Genomic DNA, 21162 nt, shown 5'->3' with positions numbered 1-21162 from the left:
GGTGTATGTGGCTGGCGCCTTAGCCGGTTGAGCTATAGGCGCCGAGCCTGTTTTAAGTTTTAATAAAGATTTGAGTAAAAAAAAATCATTTTACTTTTAGCTCTATTATAAAAGTATTCATAGCACAAGCTGGTGAATATTTGACTTCAATGTCAAAGAGTAATTAGAGGGTGGCAGGGAGTGTGGCAAACTGGGGAGCTCATGCTCTGCCTAAAAGGGGCAGCTGTTGCTCAGCTCCTGCCAGTTACCACCAAGCACAAATTTGGCCTAGTATGTTCAGATCTTTCTATTTTTACCAGAAGCTAGGAATCTGGGTTTTTTTGTGAAACGTCCTAATTTTTGCGTATTGGCACCTAATCTGACAAACAAAATAAAACACCATGTGGGCCAAACAAAACATTTGCTAGCCAAATGAAGCCTGGTTTGCACTGTTTTCAACCCCTGGCACAGAATTTTGTTCATTCCTCTCTCATAGTACTTAGAGTCTGTCGAATATAAGTTTTTTTTTTTTAATTTGTTTATCTCGGAAGTTTATAAACCCTTTATAGGCCATGGCTATGTCTTATTCATTTCCAAATTATTTCAGAGCCTAGTCAAGATAGTGGTTGTTACTATTTGATGGATTGATGTATTCATGAATGAGGGAATGAGGGATAAAGTTGGGTTGTCTGGTTTTTGACCAGGACAGGCTTCAAACACGCTCAAGGGTATAGGAGTTCATAGACCAGCAGTCTCAATGGCTGCTAAATAAGCCAGCTGATAACCCAGAATTAGACCAAAAAAAAAAAAAAAACACTATAAAAAGTAGATAGTAGAACTAAAAAAGAAAAACCCCCAGATATTAAAGATTAGTCCTCCATAGCTAAATCAACCATTGTCTCCTGGTTTGCTGTCTTGCTTCTAGTCTTACCTTTACTGAGCAGCAGGAACTCTTTTTTCAAGACTTGCTTCTATAATCCTGTTACTCTACTTTTTATAAACCTGGAGTAATTCAATTACCTTCTATGTCAAATTGTTCATTTTGCTAGGTTGTCCTCCTGACCCTCTTCCCTTAGGCTTGAAACATTTCAGTTTATACTTTTTGGCCAAAAACTCTATTTTTCTACCCAGAGATCCTTCCCAAGTGCTTTTATTTTTAAGATAGTCCCACTCTGTTCCCTTGGTGAGAGTGCTGGAGAGTGCTGTGCTGTCAGCCTAGCTCACAGCAAGTTTGAACTTTTGGGATTGAGCAAGCCTCTTGCCTTAGCCTCCCAAGTACCTGGGACTACAGGTGCCCATCACAACACCTTGCTATTTTTAGAGACAAGGTCTTGCTCTAGTTCAGGCTAGTCTCAAAACTGTGAGCTCACACAATCCACCTGCCATGGCCTCTCAAATGCTGAGCTTACAGGTGTGAGCCACTTCACAGACCAAGTGTTTTCTTATTCAGTGAACTTCTGTTTTCTCCTCTTCCCTATTTATCATATGTTCAGACTTCATTGGACAAAATGATTTTCCTGTTCTGTTCTCATGTTGGAAGATGTCAGACACTTTTTGTTGCATTCTGCACAAGCCCTTGGAAATTGCATAAAATGAAAATACACATAACAAGAACAGTTATGGCTTCCAGGAAGGATTTTCCAAGTGATCTGAAAAGGGAGTTATTTTAGGAATATGAATTATATGCCTTTTAATATGATATGAAAATGATGTGCTTCTCATTCTATGACAAGAGATTAGTGACAATGCTGAGTACATTCTTTGGCCCTCAGACACAGTTGATCCCTGGTTATAGGAAGAAACAGCCTGTTAAATTTGAAAAATTGACAGTTATTTTAGAATACACAAAGTTTATAGGAAGAGTGGACAGAACTGATCAGTACTGTGGATATTACAGATTTGTTGGGAGGTACTGCAAATGGGAAAAACATATTTTTCTGGATGATGGAAGTTACAGTTGTGAACAGCTACATCCTTTACTCACTAGTTAAGGAGAGTGGAGAAAAAGTACAGACATATCTTTCTTTTTTTTTTTTTTGAGACAGAGTCTCAAACTGTTCCTGTGGCATCACAGCTCACAGCAACCTCAAACTCTAGGGCTTAAGTGATTCTCTTGCCTCAGCCTCCCAAGTAGCTGGGACTACAGGCACCCACCACAATGCCTGGCTGTTTTTTTTTTTGGTTGGAGTTATCATTGTTGTTTAGCAGTCCTGGGTGGGGTTTGAACCCACTAGCCTTGGTGTATGTGGCTGGCGCCCTAACCACTGAGCTATGGACACCGAGCCTGTTTTTCTCTTTTAAAACTGTGGGATAGGCTTGGTGCCTGTAGCTCAAGCGACTAAGGCACAGCCACATACACCAGAACTGGTGGGTTCAAATCCAGCCCAGGCCTGCCAAACAACGACAACTACAACCAAAAAAATAGCTGGGCATTGTGGTGGGTGCATGTAGTCCCAGCTACTTGGGAGGCTGGGGCAAGAGAATCGCTTGAGCCCAGGAGTTGGAGGTTGCTGTGAGCTGACATGCTACAGCACTCTACATAGGGTGACAACTTGAGGCTCTGTCTCAAAAAAAAAAAACAACTGTAGGACAATTGCAAGCAATCCACCAACTTCTTTGTTGCCCAAAATAAACAAGAGCTGGGGAGTATGCAGGTGACAGAAAAATTGGATTGGAAAGAGTTTTAAATGCACCACTCCAGGATCATCTTAGTCATGATGCCTTCCTTATTAGGCCAGCCCACCTATTCCAATCAGGTTACCATTACTGTAACTCTCTATTCATACCACCTACTATTTATAGGGTATTTGCTGTAAGACAGATGTTGTTGCACACATAATTTAATTTCCAAAACAACCTATGAGGTTAGAATTTTTATGTCATTTACAAATGAAGAAATTAAGATTTAATTAGATGAGATAATTTTTTAAGATTACAAAACAAGTAAGTGGGGCTGGGTCAGATTGTGCAGGGTTTGGAGAGACACCTTAGGACTTCATTTCATAGTGGGGTGGGTATGGGATTGGCAGAGGGCAGTTTGCAGGAATCTGACTATTTTTTGACAGTCAATCTTTTTCATAAAAAGGAGCAGGTGGAGAGAGAAAAATCATCCTAGAGTAGAAAAGGAATGAGTGAGTTCCCCAGCCCTGGAGTATTCAAGCAGAGTCTAGAATTTTTGCCCTGGTGGGGGAGTTGGGCTATATGAGGTCTAGAGTCCTTTCCAGTTCTAAATATCTGTGATCTCATAATGTAACTGAAGTCTCAGGGTTCAGTATAAAATCTTGTCAGACTTTCAGTTACATTCATTATGTTTCTAGGATAGTGCTATGTGCTGTGAGTGCATAAGTGTATAAAACATGACCATTGCCCTCTAATTGTGTATGACTATAATTAAAGGGACAAGATATTATTTAAAACAATGTACAATATAAAATACTATATAATTCAGAGTTAAACTGAACTGTATAGATTCTTTTTGGAGACATAGTCTAACTCTATTGCCTAGGCTAGCGTACAGTTATGTCATAACTCACTGCAACCTCAAATTCCCAGGTTCCCATGATCCTTCTGTTTCAGCTTCCCAACTAGCTGGAACTATAGGCACATGCCACCATGCTCAGCTAATTATTCTTTTTTTTTTTTTTTTTGAGACAGAGCCTCAAGCTGTCCCCCTGGGTAGAGTGCCGTGGCATTACAGCTCACAGCAACCTCCAACTCCTGGGCTCAAGCGAGTCTCCTGCCTCTGCCTCCCAAGTAGCTGGGACCACAGGCGCCCGCCACAACGCCCGGCTGTTTTTTGGTTGCAGCCGTCATTGTTGTTTGGCGGGTCCGGGCTGGGGATTCGAACCCGCCACCTTAGGTGTACGTGGCTGGCACCTTAGCCGGTTGAGCTATAGGCGCCGAGCCTAATTTTTCTATTTTTATGTAGAGATGAGGTCTCAGTATATTGTCTTGACCTCCCTACCTCAAGCAATCCTCCTACCTTGGCCTCACAAGGTGCTAGGATTACAGGCATAAGCTACCATGCCCTACTAAACTGTGTAGATTCTAAGTACAGTAAGAGTTTAAATTGAGAAAAATCAGACATGTATTTGTCTGGCAAAATTCAGATAAAATGAACTTTTACATCTGTGAGGAAAATAGTTCCTACTTAGCCCAAATAGGAAACTCAGAAATGATTTTCTGATAAATCAACCCCAAATGACCCTTTTGAAGAAGAAACCACACAGGAACCAATTTGATGAGCTCATATGTGTACAAGGCAGAAAGGAAGCCACATAACCAAGGATGACTATAGATGTGAGGTGCAGACCCCCTCCCATAAATATTTTATCATAGCAATTACAGGTGTCAGCTGCTTCGTACAAGACTGGCTTGTGTATCCTGTGAGGTGAGAATGAAAGCTCAGATAGGAGGTCAGGTTTTCTGGTCCTAGTTGCCCTCTGCTTTTCACTCTACCACCCTGCTTCTCAGAATGTGAAATGTGCTAGGGAAACTGCCCCAGACTCAGAGAAGGGAAGTGTAAGAAATAAGGAAACCCCACATCTGTTAACCCATAATGGTGAGTAAGCTGAAGAACTCAGGGCTGGAGTTTGCTTCTGTACCCAAGGATGCTGAGCTGGAAGGAATGTGACAGTCACCCTTGTCCCAGTTTTTTCGTCAGCCATCTCTGGGACAGGATGCAAACAACTTGCCTATCTCTTTAATTTCCTCATCATTAGAGATGGGACAGTGGTGTCTGTCCTGTCTGCTGCATTATGTTTGTCATAAGGATCAAATGAGATGACGTAAGTTTACACTCTAACAACACTTAACTGTTGAATAATTGTGAAAAGTTTTTATTAAAGGAAGCTTCTGAAGTCAACAAAGCCTGTACAAAAAACTACCTGAACTCTTAATGTAATGCCTTGAGTAGGTGATAATACCTTTTTGATTTCTTTGCTGTTGAAATCTGTTGCTAGCCATTTTGCCTACTAGACACATGCTAATAATGATTATGAAGAAACCACAAAGCATAATGGTTAGAAGGTCTTCCGGCTTAGGCTGGTGCGCCCACGGTGTCGGAGCCCAGCAGAGCTGATCAGGATGATCACGACGTGTAGCTAGCCATCTTCGCCAACATGCTGGGCGTGTTGCTCTTTTTGCTTATTCTTCTCTATCACTACATGGCCGTCAACAGTCCCAAGAAGCAGGAATGAAAGTGATGCTTTCTCTGCCCCAGGGTTCCAGGACACAGTCTGAGAGGCAAGATGGTGGGTGTGAGGGGCCTTCCCACTTCACTTCATCCCTTCTACCCATCACAACATACAAAGCAACTAACTACACCTGGATTTTTCCAAACAACTTTAATTTCCTCAAAGTCTTCCTTAACCCTATGGAACAAGAAACTGCCACTGAATAGGGCCCAGTATAGGGACAATTTTCTTTTTTTTTTTTTGAGACAGATTCTCACTATGTCACCTGTGGTAGAGAGCTGTGGCATCACAGCTCACAGCAATCTCAAAGTCTCAAACTCTTGGGCTTAAGAGATTCTCTTGCCTCAGCCTCTCAAGTAGCTGGGACTACAGGTGCCTGCTACAATACCTGGCTAATTTTTTTTTTTTTTTGAGACAGAACCTCAAGCTGTCCCCCTGGGTAGAGTGCATGCTGTGACATCACAGTTCACAGCAACCTCCAACTCGTGGGCTCACGCGAGTCTCCTGCCTCCGTCTCCCAAGTAGCTGGGACCACAGGTGCCCACCACAACGCCTAGATATTTTTTTTGGTTGCAGCCATCATTGTTGTTTGGCGGGCCTGGGCTGGATTCAAACCTGCCACCTTAGGTGTATGTGGCTGGTGCCTTAGCCACTTGAGCCACAGGCACCGAGCCCTGGCTATTTTTTTGTTGCAGTTGTTTACCTGGCCTGGGCCAGGTTAGAACCTGCCACCGTCGGTGTATGTGGCTGGTGCTATAACCACTGTGCTACAGGTGCCAAGCCATGGGGCTGCTTTCTTTTCTACCCCCCCAATATAAAAATATATACATATAATTTAAAAAAATAAAAAAGAAGATAGTTTTCCAGGCTGATTGCCTGGGTTTGAATGCTGGCTCCACCTCCAGTAGTTTTATTTTAGGAAAGTTATCACCTTGGTTTTCTCATCTGCAAAATAGGGTTGTTTGAGGTTGAGTAATACATGCAAAGCATTTAAACTATACTTATGTTAACAGAAAAGAAGGCATACTCTGTAAAATAAAGAGGTTTATTCTGAACCAAATTTGAGGACCATGACCCAGGTCCATACCCAAGGAGCCTTGAGCAAGTGGACTCACTGTGGTGGGGTTATAGTTCGGTTTTATACATTTCAAGGAGACGGAAATTACAGGTAAAGTCATAAATCAATACATGGAACACACACATTGGTTTGGCCTGAAAAGGTGGGCCATCTCCATGTGAGGGGGGCACACTTAACGGTGACTGAAAGAGTTAGTCTTTGTTAAATAGACCAGGAGTCAGGGAGAAGGAATGCTTGAGTTAAGATAAAAGGTCTGTTAATCAGAGACAGTGGTTTGTTCTGTCTACTGAGGATCTGCAGATAGGTCTTGCCATAGCCTTAGGCCTGTTAATGAGTCATAGAGGACATCTCTAAGAAACGGAGGGAGACAAGATGAGGCATGTCTGAGGTGCTTTCTCAGGGCTAGCAACTCAGTCTTAGGGGGTCCAGTCAGTTAGCTACTGGCTGGGGGGGAGCCTTAGGATTTTATTTTAGCTCACACCTGATACGCACAGTGATAAATCTACTCAGTACATGTTAGCTACTATTATATTGAAAGTGTTAAGGATAACAGACAGGGGCTCGGCACCTGTTGCTCAGTGGCTAGGGTGCCAGCCACATACAATGGAGCTGGTGGGTTCGAACCCAGCCTGGGCCTGCCAAACAACAACTACAATGAAAAACTAGCCAGGTGTTGTGGCGGGCGCCTGTAGTCCCAGCTACTTGGGAGGCTGAGGCAAGAGAATCACTTAAGTCCCAGAGTTTGAGATTGCTGTGAGGTATGATGCCATGGCACTCTACTGAGGGTGACATAGTAACTCTGTCTCAAAAAAAAAAAAAAAAAATAGGAGGTAAAAGGCAGTGTGTATAATGGTTAACAGCACAGAGACTAGAGTCTTGAGTTGAAATCCTGGCCCTTTCACTTGCCAGTCATGTGACACTGGATGAGATATCTGACCTCTCTGAGCCATGATGTCCTTATCTATAATAGAGTAATAATCTCTATCTCATAGAATTATTATAAGGATGAAATAAAATACTGTATTTGAAGAGCTCAGCATAGCAATTGAGTGAGGGCTCCAAGTACTGTTAGTGAGAGTGTATTTTTAGATTACCGACAAGTACCAGGCAAGTTTCATCCTGTTCTAAACTTTTATAATAGGCTGCTTTCACACTGCTGTCTTGGTTCTTTCTAGAGTCATCTGAACCAATGAAATCCTCAGCCTGGGGCATTTAAGAATGTTTGTAATATGTCTCTAGCCTGTTTTTCTAGATTTCTTTCTCTCTACACACAGTCAATTAGATTATTTAGATTACTTGCTATTTCCCACCTTCATGGCTTTGCTGTTCTGTTTTCTCTCTGAAATGTTTTACCTACCTACCCACTCTATTCCTACATGTCTCAAAAGTCCTACCTTTTTCAAATATTGTTTTCTTCCTGAATCTTTTTCTGATCCTTTTCTCAAATCAAAACAACGTAGGGTGTGTCTCAATGAAGGGAGGAAAGCCCTCTGAACTCACCAAGTGTGAAAGAATTCAAGAACAAGCCAACTAGCTATAGGAAAGTTTATTTAGAGAGAGAGACAGACAACGGATCCTACTCTACAGACAGAGTAGGGGTCTTTTCCTGAGTAGGAAGGGGATACCTTATGGGGCAATGGTAACATTTTTGTGTGTCCAGAAATCCCATACGTGATCAGCATTGTCCTGAGGTCAGACCATAAAGGTCAGTCATAAACTGCTGTCACTGAAAGGTAGCCCCAACAGTTTGTAAGGCATCCAGCTTAGTAATTCATCCGTCCTTCAGTGGTCCTGGGCTGTCACATGCTAGCAACTTCCTTGTTCAGGGTAGTTATGAGAGAGGATACCTGGAAAAAGTAAGGTCTAAGAGAACAGAGATCATCGCAAGGAGACCCCAAGGATACACTTTCCAGGTCCTCCCTGTAGTGACTCAGCACTCAGCTCTTAAGAATTTGTAAACTTAACTTCCTAGGACCTGGAGGCTGACGCTTGCTTCCCCTTCTGTGAACACCAGCAATTCTATGAAAGCTGGAGTCCCTTCTCCAGCTTGGTTCAAACTGACCAATGAGAACAGTACCTGTGGTCTGGAACTTTCTGACTGGGATAAAAAGGAGCCGACTGAGCTAGTCGGAGTATGTGGCCATTTTGAATTATTCTGTGCCTTAGTTCCCTGGCTGAAATAAAGCCCTTCCTCTTATAAACATGGTGTTTGGGTGCTCTTTCTCTCCATTGGGCCTTGTCTTCCTGCAACAGTTAGAATCTGGTATTGGCCAAAATGGCTGCACTCAAGCTTTCTCAGCCATCCTTTTCTGCCTTATATGTACGTTAAAAACATTCCTCCTTTGAGTTCTGTAATACATGTTTTAGTATATCGCTTAAAGCCTTTATTATAGTATTATGCTGTATCTCATCGAATCTAAGATGTCATTAATTATAAACTGCCAATATTTTGCATATCATAAGATGCAAAAATGCTTCTGCCAGTTAAACTGACCCATCATCGATTATAAGATACATCCTAGCCTTAGAGACCATATACCTCAGATTGATGACATATAGTAGTTTTTTGTGAATGTTTCTGATTCACAGTCTCTACTAAATGGTGATGTCCTTAAGGGCAGGGAGGGACTATGATCCACCCATATGTGTTGGACCGGGAGGCTGACGCTAGCCTCCAGTCTATCAGGTAATAGGCACTCAATGAGTATCTGTGTCTGTGTGGGTTTGCTAGCCCTCACCCATTCTCTCAAGTTGTCTCTACTTTTTTTTTTTTTTTAAAACAGAGTCTCTGTTGCCCAGGCTAGAACACCATAGCATCAGCCTAGCTCACAGCGACTTCAGACTCCTGGGCTCAAACAATCCTTCTGCCTCAGCCTCCTGAGTAGCTGGGACTATAGGTGCCCAATTTTTTTTTTTGAGACAGAGTCTCAAGCCATCACCCTGGATAGAATGCTGTGGAGTCATAGCTCACAGCAACCTCCAACTCTTGGGCACAAGCCATCCTCTTGCCTCAGTTTTTCTATTTTTTTTTTTTAGTAGAGATGAGGTCTTGCTTTTTGCTCAAGCTAGTCTTGAACCTGTGAGTTCAAGCTATCCACCTGCTTCAGCCTCCCAGAGTCCTAGGATTACAGGCGTGAATCACTGAGCCCTGCTAAGTTTTTTCTTTTTCTTTTTTGAGACAGAGTTTTATTTTGTTACCCTTGGTAGAGTGCTGTGGCATCATAGCTCAAAGCAACCTCGAACTCTTGGGCTTAAGTGATTCTTTTGCCCCAGCCTCCCAATTAGCTAGGACTACAGGTGCCTGCCACAATGCCTGGACATTTTTTTTTTTTTTTTAAATGGGGTTCTTGCTCTGATTCAGGCTGATCTCAAACTCATGACCTCAGGCAATCCACCTGTCTCTGCCTCCCAAGGGCTGGAATTACAGGTGTAAGCCACCAAGCCCCGCCAGTTTTTTTCTATTTATAGTAGAGACGGAGTCTCCCTCTTGCTCAGGCTGGTCTTGAGCTCAAGGGAGCCTCCTGCCTCAGTTTCCCAGAATGCTAGGATTACAGGCATGAGCCATGCACCTGGCCAAGGTTGTTTAGACTTTATGGTATTATTAGAAGAGTTAGTGCTTTCGACTGTTGACCCTTTGAATCATTTCTGGCCTCTGGCTTCTGGACAAAAGGAAATTGGGACCTAGAGCTAACTGTGGAATGGATTATGATTGAATGGGCTGCCAAGTTGTGGTAGTTGAATGGTATTTGCAATCAAATGTAATTCTTAGCCATTATTTTTCTCCTTCAAGCATACTTATTGTTTCATAATGGTAATAAAGTTTGCTTTCCTGGCCATTAGCAGACCTCATCATTTTGGTTCCTAATTGTTTTTTTGTCTTGTCTCCTGTTTAGTATATATGACCTCGCATTTAAGCCTGATGGAACTCAACTGATTTTGGCTGCAGGAAACAAATTGCTGGTAGGATTTTGTCTGAGTTTCCTTCTTAAGTGCTTTTTTTCTCCCCTCCCTCTTGTAAGTACTTTGAAATTTGATTTTTTTTTTTTTGAGATTAAAAAGGCAATGGGAAAACTAATCATTACTTTTTAATAAGGAAGGAAACGAGCTTAAAAACAGATAAGTAAACTGTCTATCAGATAGGAACCTGTGAACAATACCTCCTTTGGATCATTAATCTTTCCCTTTTTACTTTGAGACACCCATGAAAGAATTGAAAATAATTAATCAAAATGCCTTTAAAACTGGGCTCAGTATTTGTCCTCAGAATAATTCAAGCAACAGGACTGGAGGTGCTCCCTGACCCCAACTTTTTTTTTTTTTTTTTGAGACAGAGCCTCAAGCTGTCACCCTGGATTGAGTGCTGTGGCATCACAGCTCACAGCAACCTCTAACTCCTGGGCTCAAGTGATTCTCCTGCCTCCATCTCCCAAATAACTGGGACTACAGGCACCCACCACAACGCATGGCTATTTTTTGGTTGCAGCCGTTGTTGTTTGGCAGGCCCAGGCTGGATTTGAACCCGCCAGCTCAGGTGTATATGGCTAGTGCCTTAGCTGCTTGAGCCACAGGCGCCAAGCCTGACCCCAACTTTTAGGCACTGGCCTACCTGAACAGTTCCATATGGATGCTATCCTATTCTTCATATTTTCTTTTTTTTCCCTTGTCTTTCTTTTCTTTTTCTTTTTTTTGGAGATAGAGTTTCACTTTGTCACCTGGGTAGAATGCCATGGCGTGGTGTGATACCTCACAGCAACCTCAAACTCCTCAACTGCAACCTCAAACTGCTCAAGCAGTTCCTCAGCCTCAGCCTCCTTTAGAGATGGGATCTTGCTCTTGCTCAGGCTGGTCTTGAACCCACGAGCTCAAGCAATCCACCTGTCTTGGCTTCCCAGAGTGCTAGGATTACAGGCAAGAGCTACTATTCCTGGCCTATTCTTCATATTTTTGAAGAACATAAGGTCCCTTTGGAACCTATTCTAGTGTATAAAAGTAATTTTCAGAGAACTCTTTATGACCTAAAAACTTTTGTATGATCTCTCCTTCCTCCTGCGTAAATCCATTTCCTATTTCTGTTGTCTCTAGATAAGCAGACTGACTAATTTCCATTCTCTGCATGGTAACTACATAATCTTAAAACCAGGGTTAAATTGTTCTGCAGACTGCTTCTCTCCAGAGTAAACAATCCAAATCCTTTTAGTTTTTCTTCAGAGGTTATCTTTTCCAACAGTCTAACCGTTTTGGAAAGTTTCGCCTTGATTTCTCAGATGGTTTATTTTTTTAAATCTCCAAATACTGATGGATGTTACACAGCTATCCAAATATCCTAAATTCACATTACATCCCTCCTACTTGCACACAGAGTCCAGGCCGTGACTTTCAAACTCTTGATATGAAATATCTCTTTATGATGTTGATATGGGGGGGGGGCTGGGCAGGGCTAGCACTAAAATGTAATCATGTTGTAGCTGGCTCTTTGTATGTGCTGGTTTTATTTAGGAGGCTTGCCTAGACTTGTCATATATCCAAATTCATGAAAGAATGAAATTTATGGAGAATTTTCATAGAATAAGTAATTGAACCTTTGATTCATGAGGATTAGTGGTACTTTCCTGGTCACATAATATATAGAATTGGACCTCCACTTCTTGGTTACCCAACTTTAAGTCACATTTTCTCTGGTTTTGCAGTGCAGAACATTGACAAATATTTTGTTACAAAAACAAAAATAGCAGTAACAACTGTGTAGGAATTCTGACTAACAGATATCATGTGGGTAATCTGTACTTTGTCTCTTTTTTGCCAGGTTTATGACACCTCTGATGGCACCTTAGTTCAGCCCCTCAAGGGACACAAAGACACTGTATACTGTGTGGCATACGCAAAGGATGGTAAGAGGCTTCTCCTGGTTTTCAGCCTCTGTGATGGCCTCACAGCTGTTCATCTTTCTCCTTAGTCATTCTTTAATTATTCTTATTAAGCCAAAATGCAGCTTGGGGGTCCAGAAGATAGAAATAGTGAAGTTGCTTAGACTTCAACCCAGTCATTTAGTTCAACAGGTATTTATTGAGGGCTATCTCTGTGGTGGGCACTGTTGAAAATACTTGAAATACAGCAGAGAAAAAAGAGGCAAAGGTCTCTGCCCTTATGGAGCTATATTCTTAGGTGGGGTGGGGAGAGAAGGGAGGAAGGAAGGGTAAATGAGGGAAGACATACAGTAAACATAGGAAATAGGTAAATTAAGCAGTGTGCTGGAAGGGGGTAAGTGTTACAGAAGTAAAAGTAGAGCAGAAGCAGGGATTGAGAGGGACAAAGGGTTGGTGTGTGCTCATTGAGATGGGACAGGTGAGCAAGGGGCAGTGAGATTCTGGCAGTGGGCATCCAAGGAGAGCTCCTTGCAGAGAGAAGAGCCACAGCAGAGGCTCTCAGGTGGGAGTGTGCCTGCCAGGAGCTGGGGAAGAGAGAATCGGAAAGTGGGAGGGCATGAGAATAAAGAGGTAACAGACATGGGGTAGCCAGATCACGTGGACCATCATGAGGACTTTGACTTTGGCTCTGGTTCTCAGTGAAAATAGGGAATCTCTGAAAGGTTCTTACCAGAGGAGGATCTCATCTGACTTATCTTAAAAGGATCCCTTCTCTCTTGTCCAGCATGGTGGCTTATTCCTATAATCTCAGTACTTTGGGAGGCCAAAGTAGGAGGGTTGCTTGAGGCCAGGAGTTTGACTCCAGTCTGGGCAACACAGCAAGAACTCGTCTCTACACAAAATAAGAAAAGTTAGCCAGGAGTGGTGGGACATGACAATAGTTCTAGCTGTTTTAGAGGCTGAAGTAGGAGGTTCCCTAGAGCCCAGGAGTTCAAATTTGTAGTGAGCTATGATCACACCACTGTTCTCCAGACTGTGTGACAGAGTAAGACCCCATCTCAAAAAACAAACAAAATGTTTAAAAGGATCTCTAGCTTCTGTGTTGGATATAGCCTGCAAGAAGTGAGGGTTGGGGCAGGGAGATGAGTGAGGAAGCATCATCTAGACTTCTGCTGGGCTAGAGGAAGGGGTGAAACATGATCAAATTTTGGTTACATGGAGAGGATGGAGCCAATTGGATTGCCTGACAGATTGAATATGAGGTGTGAAGAAAGAGGGAACAAGGATGACTCCAAGGTTTCTGACTTGGGCAATTGAAAGGACAGAGTTGCCCCTTACTGAGATGGGAAGGGCTGCAGGAGAGGAAGCTTACAGTGGAAGATCAGCAGTTCAGTTTTGGATATGTTGTAATTGAGAAAAGTTGAGGATATAAGAGAGAGGTGAAAGAATTTCTGGACAAAAGTTGTTGAGTGGGCAAGAGTAAATGGGATTTAGGGCATTGATGGGGCATTTGCTTTAGAGAGGGGCATGGTAGGAGATGCAGAGGCTGGCAGGTGGGCAGTGTGGTAGCCGGAGTCTCATGGAAATTCTCTTCCATTCCTTCCATTATTTCAGTGAGATGGGAAGCAAGATCAGCTGAGAATGAGGATAGAAAAGGAGGTATTCATGAGTAGAGGAGAAAGGAAAAAGTGTAAAATCACTGCCTAGGATAGTGAGAGAATGAATAGACCTTGGAGGTACAGTGAGATCCCTGGTGACATGAAGGGCCCAGTTGAAGGTCATAATCATGAATCAAAAGTGAGATCAGTTGTTATGATTATGTCTTTTCTCCAGCTACTTTGAGCTGCATAGATACAGGTGTAGAAGAGGTAGATTTAACCAGGGGTGGTTTTGCAAATATGTCTGAAGGAGTAGGAGGAACAGAGGGTGTACACCGAAGAGTGATAATATACATTGATCTTGAAACGTTAGGTGAGTAACGAGGGGAGAGAAAACCACAATGGAGAAATGGTAGGTTCTGATGGGATTGAAGAATTATTGCAGTTGGTGCACCTGGAGGGTTGGGGAGGAGGGAAGGTGGTGGTCAGAGAATGAGTGCATGAAGTTAAGAGTTAATAATAAATCCATGTTGGCTTGGCACCTGTAGCACAGTGGTTATGGTGCCAGCCACATATACCAAGGGTGGTGGGTTCGAACCCGGCTTGGGCCAGCTAAGAACAATAATGACAACTGCAACAAAAAATAGCTGGGCGTAGTCCCAGCTACTTGGGAGGCTGAGGCAAGAGAATCGCTTAAGCCCAAGAGTTTGAGGTTGCTGTGAGCTGTGACGTCACAGCACTCCACCAAGGGTGACATAGTGAGACAGTCTCAACAACAACAACAAAATTTAAAAAATAAATAAATCCATGCTACTCCACAGTGTGGGATTAGTGGGGAGAACACGGGGGCTTTGGAATGAGACAGTCTGAGTTCTAATCCTAGCTCAACACCAAAAGTTCTGTGAGTTTGAGCTGATTATTAAGCCCCTGTGAGTCTGAGTTTCCTCATGTGTCAAATGGATATAGGAATAAAGATTCTATTCTGTGGTCACTGCTGAGAAGTCAGAGTCTGAATGTTACAGTGCTTGAAGGACTGTTGGAGATTATTCAGTACCCAGGTTTTTAACTCCTTTTGGATGACAGACCTCTCTGAGAATCAGGTGAAAGCTACAGGTCCTTCTCTAGACAAATGCATGTAATTTATGTATCTACACAATTTTGTGCATATAGTTTTAGTCTGATTTCACCCAGTCTCTTCACTTGCGACCTGTATAAAGACCTAGAGAAGTCAATTGACTTGCTAAGGTCATGTAGCAGTTGGCCCAAAGATAACAGGAATTTTTTGCTTCATTGTAGATGTTGTACCATGGTTGTCACATTTTGTCTTTATATGTGGGCTTGAGTTTAAGTTCATGGTATGATTGGGAGATCTGTGATGAGGAAGCTTGAAGAGCTGAACTGGTTGTGCTTCATCCTACTGGCCTTTGAGGAACTTGGGCTGGGCCCATCCAAGGCCTAGTAGAAGGCCCAGTGTGTATATAGGGGTGTTGGGCCTCTGGAGTCTCTAAGCATAGAGGGCTCTTTGACCTGCAACAGCACTAGGGCACTGGAGGAAGTCAGAGCTGACCTGTCAGCAGTGGCACCTGCATAGCATTTCCCAGAGTCTTGACACACACATCTCATTTGATCTTCCCAACACTCCTCTGAAGCAGGTAGTTTTCTTTTTCTTTTTTTTGATAGAGTCTCAAGCTATCACCCTGGGTAGAGTGCCTGGCATCACAGCTCACAGCAACCTCCAACTCTTGGGCTTAAGTGATTCTCCTGCCTTAGCCTCCCAAGTAGCTGGGACTACAGGTGCCTGCCACAACGCCCAGCTATTTTTTTTAATTGTATTTGTCATTGTTGTTTGGTGGGCCTAGTCTGGATTTGAACCCACCAACTCCAGTGTATGTGGCCAGCACCCTAGCCACTTGAGCTACAGGTGCTGAACCAGCAGATAGTTTTCTTAAAACATGTGACAGTGGCCAAACGGGGCCTGACCCAGGTCCTCTGACTATGGAGCCCCTATTCTTTCTAATATCCTATGCTGTCTTTTCATGACACTTGTAATTCCTCTATACTGGTCTTTTCCTCTTGGACCTGAAAACAGATACATTGAATTATGATTTTGTTCTCTAAGTCTGCGTATTTCTGATTTCTCTCTTAAGTTTAATAAGTTAATGAGCAACCAAAAAGTGGGTAAGACATAGAAAAACAATATAAAATATTATGAAGAATGACTTTAAATAGTACCTAATATTTTTTTCTAGGAAGAGTTCTAAGCAATATACTGGTATACAGTTGACCCTTGAACAGTGTGGTGGATAGGGCTGCTGAAAATCTGTCTATAAGTTTTGACTCCCCCAAAACTTAACTACTAATAGGTTAACTGTTGGCTAGAAGCTTTATTGATAACATAAACAATCAACACATATTTTGCATGTTATATGTATTATATATTGCATTTTTATAGTAGAGAAAGGAAAATGTTATTAAGAAAATCTTGGCTCGGTGCTTTTAGCTAAGTGTTTAGGGCACCGGCCACATACACCAGAGCTGGCGGGTTCAAATCCACCCAGGTCTGCCAACAACGACAACTACAACAACAACAAAATAGCTGGGCATTGTGGTGGGCACCTATGGTCCCAGCTACTTGGGAGGTTGAGGTAAGAGAATTGCTTCAGCCCAAGAATTTGAGGTTGCTGTGAGCTGTGATGTCACAGCACTCTACCAACGGTGACATAGTGAGACTCTGTCTTTAAAAAAAAAAAAAAGGGCAGCCCCTGTGGCTCAGAGGAGTAGGGCACTGGCCCCATATGCTGGAGGTGGTGAGTTCAAACCCAGCCCCCGCCAAAAACTGCAAAAAAAAACAAAGAATTAAGGGCTCAGCGTGGTGGCTCACACCTATAATCCTAGCACTCTGGGAGCCCAAGGCAGGTAGATCACTTGAGCCTAGGAGTTTGAGACCAGGCTGAGTAAGAATGAGATACTGTCTCTACCAAAAGTAGAAAAACTAGCCAGATGTGGTGGGGCACCTGTAGTCCTAGCTGCTTGGGAGGCTGAGGCAAGAGGATTGCTCAAGCCTAAGAATTTGAGGTTGCTGTGAGCTATGATGCCATGGCACTCTATCCAGGAAAACAGAGTAAGACTCCATCTCAAAAAAAAAAAGAAAATCATAAGGAGGGAAAAATACATTTACTATTCCTTAAATGGAAGTGGATCATTATAAAAGTCTTCATTCTCATTGTCTTCATGTTGAATAGGCTGAGGAGGAAGAGGAGGGATTGGTCTTGCTGTCTCAGGGATGGCAAGGCAGAAGAAAATCTGGACTTGTGTAACTGGACTTGCACAGTTCAGACTTGTGTTGTTTAAGGGCCGCCTGAATACAAACACACACATACACATTCACTCTCATCTAATTTTCCCAACTATTAGGTAAATACTATTATTGTGTCCATTTATAGAATGAGAAAATGAAAGCATAGGGATGTTCCGTAGCTTGTTCTAGGTCATGCCACTTGTCAGTGCGTCAGTGATATCACTAGGAATTCTGACCCAGAGACTTTGAGGCCAGAGCCCATACTTTTTTTTTTTTTTTCCAGACATGGTCTCACTTTGTTGCTGAGGCTAGAATGCAGCAGAATTACTATAGTTCACTGCAACTTTAACCTCAAAGTCCTGGACCCAAGTGATCCCCCTGCCCCAGCCCCCTAAGTAGCCAGGACTATAGGCATGTGCCATTACAACAAGCTTACCTTTCTGTTTCTTGTAGAGACCAGTCTCAATATAATTCCCAGGGTAGTCTTGAACTCCTAATCCCAAGTGATCCTTCCTCCCTGGTCTCACAAATTGCTGGGATCACAGGTGTGAGCCACCTTGCTTGGCCCAGAGCCCATACTTTTCATTACCTGCTGCCTACCAGTATGAGAGATGAGTGACAGAAATAATAATAAATAAGAGTGGCTTCCATTTATTTAGTATTTGCAGCAGTGTCCTATGACTCAAAGTAACATCTGATGTTTCAGCCACGGTAAAAGGTGTTTTAAAGATATTACCTTAGTTCATGCCCACAGATAGCCTCTGAGGAGGAATTACTATCACTCTGTGTTTCAGATGAAGACCTTGAGCCTTAGAGAGCAGTGATGGGCCCTAAGAATAAAGTCTAGGCTTGGCACTCATAGCTCAGTGGCTAGGGAGCCAGCCACATACACCGAGGCTGCTAAATAACAGCAGTTTAGCTTAGCTTAACAACAATGACAACAACACAGCAAAATAAAACAGCCGGGCGTTGTGGCGGGCGCCTGTAGTCCCAGCTACTTGGGAGGCTGAGGCAGGAGACTCTCTTGAGCCCAGGAGTTGGAGGTTGCTGTGAGCGTGATGCCATGGTACTCTACCCAGGGGGATAGCTTGAGGCTCCGTCTAAAGAAAAAAAAAAAAGAATAAAGTCTAAAAATCCCTAACAAGGTGTACAAATCTGGCCTGTGCTTACCTCTTAATCCTCATCTCTCACCACGGCAGGTGAAGATTCTCTGTCGTTCACTGCCCTGATACCCTGATCATGTAGCAATGTAATTAATAAGTAATTCCTTGGTATATGTCGCCTCTCTCCCAGTCCATTCTTTCATAAAGCCCAGGTAGTGTGAAAATGCAAATCTGATCTATTACTCTCCTGTTTAAAGTCTTCTTTGGCTTCCCATTGCTTTTAGATAAAGAACAAGATCTCCACTGTGGCCCCCAAGTGCCTAAAGACCCTTCTGCCACCCCCCGCTCTCTCTTCCGTACTGGCTGCCTTGTGGCCCCTCAGACAGGCTAGGGTTTTCCTGCTTTGGGGCCTTTGCGTATCTGTTCTGTGCATGGGGATGGATCTTCTCTCTTTGCACTTGTCTGAGCTCTGCCCATCCTTTAGGTATCCATGAAAGAGCCTCATCCTCAGAGAAGCCATCCCTCATCTAATTAGGTCCCCTAGGAGATGGTGACCAAGGGGTACAAAGTTTCAGTCAGACAAGAAGAGTAGGTTTTTGAGATCTGTCACATAGCATGGTGATCATAGTTAATAATAGTGTATAACTCACAAATGGTAAAAGAACCGATTTTTAATGTTCTCACTATAAAAAAATAAGTATCTGAAGTATCTGAAGTGATGAATATGTTAATTAGGTTCATGTAGTCATTCTACAATGTATACCTATATCAGTCATCACCTTTTACCTTATAAATATGTACAGTTATCATTTGTCAAGTAAAAGAAAAATATAAGTCAAAATAAACTAGATCCCCTTATTTCTTTCATAGGATTTATGTTTTTTCTTACTATAGTGTATTTGCATTGAATTAATTTAACACCTACTTCTTCCACTGTACTAAGCTTCATGAACATAGAGATCCATATGGGTTTTAATCATTACTTGATCCTTAGCATGGAAAATGATTCCTATGTGCAGTAGGCCCTCAGTAGACCTTTGTTTACTTTGTACCAGACAGAGTAGGTTTGGAACCCAGACATCTTGAATGCTGATAAGAAGTAATAGAGAAGAAGCTACATTTACATTTATTAGATACCTTAAAGAACTAGTTTTCTAAGAAATTCTTTCTGGGAAATGCTGCTTAAGATAAATTTGAGAATTTTCTTTTTAAAAACACTTTTAGGTCAGCGCTTTGCTTCTGGATCAGCTGACAAAAGTGTTATTATCTGGACATCAAAACTGGAAGGCATTCTGAAGTACACGTAAGTAACCACTGAGGGGTATGGTATTGTTAATATTAGTTTGGCTCTTATTGAGTAATTATAGCAAAAACCTCTTGGAAAAAATGTTAGGCACAGTGGCTCATGCTTATAATTCTAGCATCCTAAGAGGCTGAGGCAAGAGGATTACATGAGACCAGGAGTTTAAGACCAGCCTGAGTAACATAGTGAGGCCTCATTTCTATAAAATATTTAAAAATTAGGTGGAGATGGATGTGCTGGTATGTACCTATAGTTCTAGCTGCTCAGTAGGCTAAGGTAGGAGGCTTACTTGGGTCTGGGAGTCTGCAGCTACAGTGAGTTATGGTGTTGCCACTGCGCTCTTATGCTACTATCCCAGGCAACAGAGTGAGACCCTGTCTCAGGAAAAACAAAAGAAAAAAAAAAAGAAAGGATGTAATGAAAACCTTTTTTCTTTGAAGTTGAACTTAAAAGTAAGTTATGGGACAATAGTGAATCTAAGGAGATTGGGTAGTAGATAAGTGATAAACATTTCTTGGGGCCTTACTAGGTTGGCCAGCACAGCACTGGGCTAGGTATTCTCATATAATTCATCTCAATTAATCTGACATCACAGATTCCACCCACCTCCAATTTGTCTTCTTTTTTTTTTTGAGACGGAGCCTCAAGCTGTCCCCCTGGGTAGAGTGCCGTGGCAATAGCTCACAGCAACCTCCAACTCCTGGGCTCAAGCGAGTCTTCTGCCTCTGCCTCCCAAGTTGCTGGGACCACAGGCGCCCGCCACAGTGTCCGGCTATTTTTTTTTTTTTGGTTGGAACCATCAGTGTTGTTTGGCGGGCCCGGGCTGGATTCGAACCCGCCACCTTAGGTGTATGTGGCTGGCGCCTTAGCCACTTGAGCCACAGACGCCGAGCCCCCTTTTTTTTTGAAACAAAAATCTCACTCTGTTGCCCAGGCTGGAGTGTAGCAGCATATCATAGTTCACTGTAACCTTAAACTCCTGGGCTCAAGTGGTCCTTCTGCCTCAACCTCCCAAGTAGCTGGGACTATAGGTGACCCCCACAATGCCTGGTTAATTTTTCTATTTTTTGTAGAGATAGGGTCTTGCTCTTGTTCAGTCTGGTCTTAAACCCTTGAACACAGTAGTCCTCTTGCCTTGGCCTCCTGAAGTGCTGAGATTACAAGTATGTGCTACCATGCCTGGCCTCTTTTCTTTTAAATTGTGGTAAAATTTACATAGCATAAAATTTATCAACTTATCTGTTTTTAAAATTTACAGTTCTATAGTGTTAAGTATATTTACAGTATTGTGGAACCACTCTCCAAAACTCTTTTTATTTTGTAAAATTAAAATGCTATACCTCTTAAACACAACTCCCCATTCCTCTCTCTACCAGCCTCTGGCAGCCACCATTTTACTTTCTGTCTGTATGAATTTGACTATTCTAGGTACTTCATATAAGTAATGTCATAGAGTATTTGTCTTTTTGTGACTGGATCATTTCACTTACTATAATGACCTCCAGGTTCATCTATGTTGTGACATGGGTCAGAATTCTCTTTCTTTTTAAGGCTGAATAATATTTCATTGTGTGTATAGACCATATTTTGTTTATCCATTCATCTTTTTGTTGTTGTTGTTGTTTTGAGTCTCATTATATCACCCTCAGTAGAGTGCTGTAGCATCATAGCTCACAGCAACCTCAAACTCTTGGGTTTAAGTGATTCTCTTGCCTCGGCCTCCCAAGTAGCTGGGACTACAGGC

The 21162-nt window shown here is 42.6% G+C and overlaps 1 protein-coding gene across 1 annotated transcript in view; it reads left to right on the top strand.

Annotated features, from left to right (window-relative positions):
* Positions 1–21162, top strand: part of IFT122 (intraflagellar transport 122) — an 85607-nt gene that overhangs the window by 1833 nt on the left and 62612 nt on the right. The window contains exons 2-4 of the mRNA XM_003796230.3: positions 10146–10212; positions 12056–12140; positions 19340–19418. Of these exons, the coding sequence (XP_003796278.1) occupies positions 10146–10212; positions 12056–12140; positions 19340–19418 (231 nt within the window). The remainder of the gene's footprint in view (positions 1–10145; positions 10213–12055; positions 12141–19339; positions 19419–21162) is intronic.

Source organism: Otolemur garnettii, unplaced genomic scaffold (assembly GCF_000181295.1).
Source record: "Otolemur garnettii isolate 467f Iridium unplaced genomic scaffold, OtoGar3 scaffold00101, whole genome shotgun sequence".
Taxonomy (NCBI): Eukaryota; Metazoa; Chordata; class Mammalia; order Primates; family Galagidae; genus Otolemur; species Otolemur garnettii.
The sequence above is the reverse complement of the archived record's forward strand: the minus strand, read 5'-3'. Positions and strand labels throughout refer to the sequence as shown.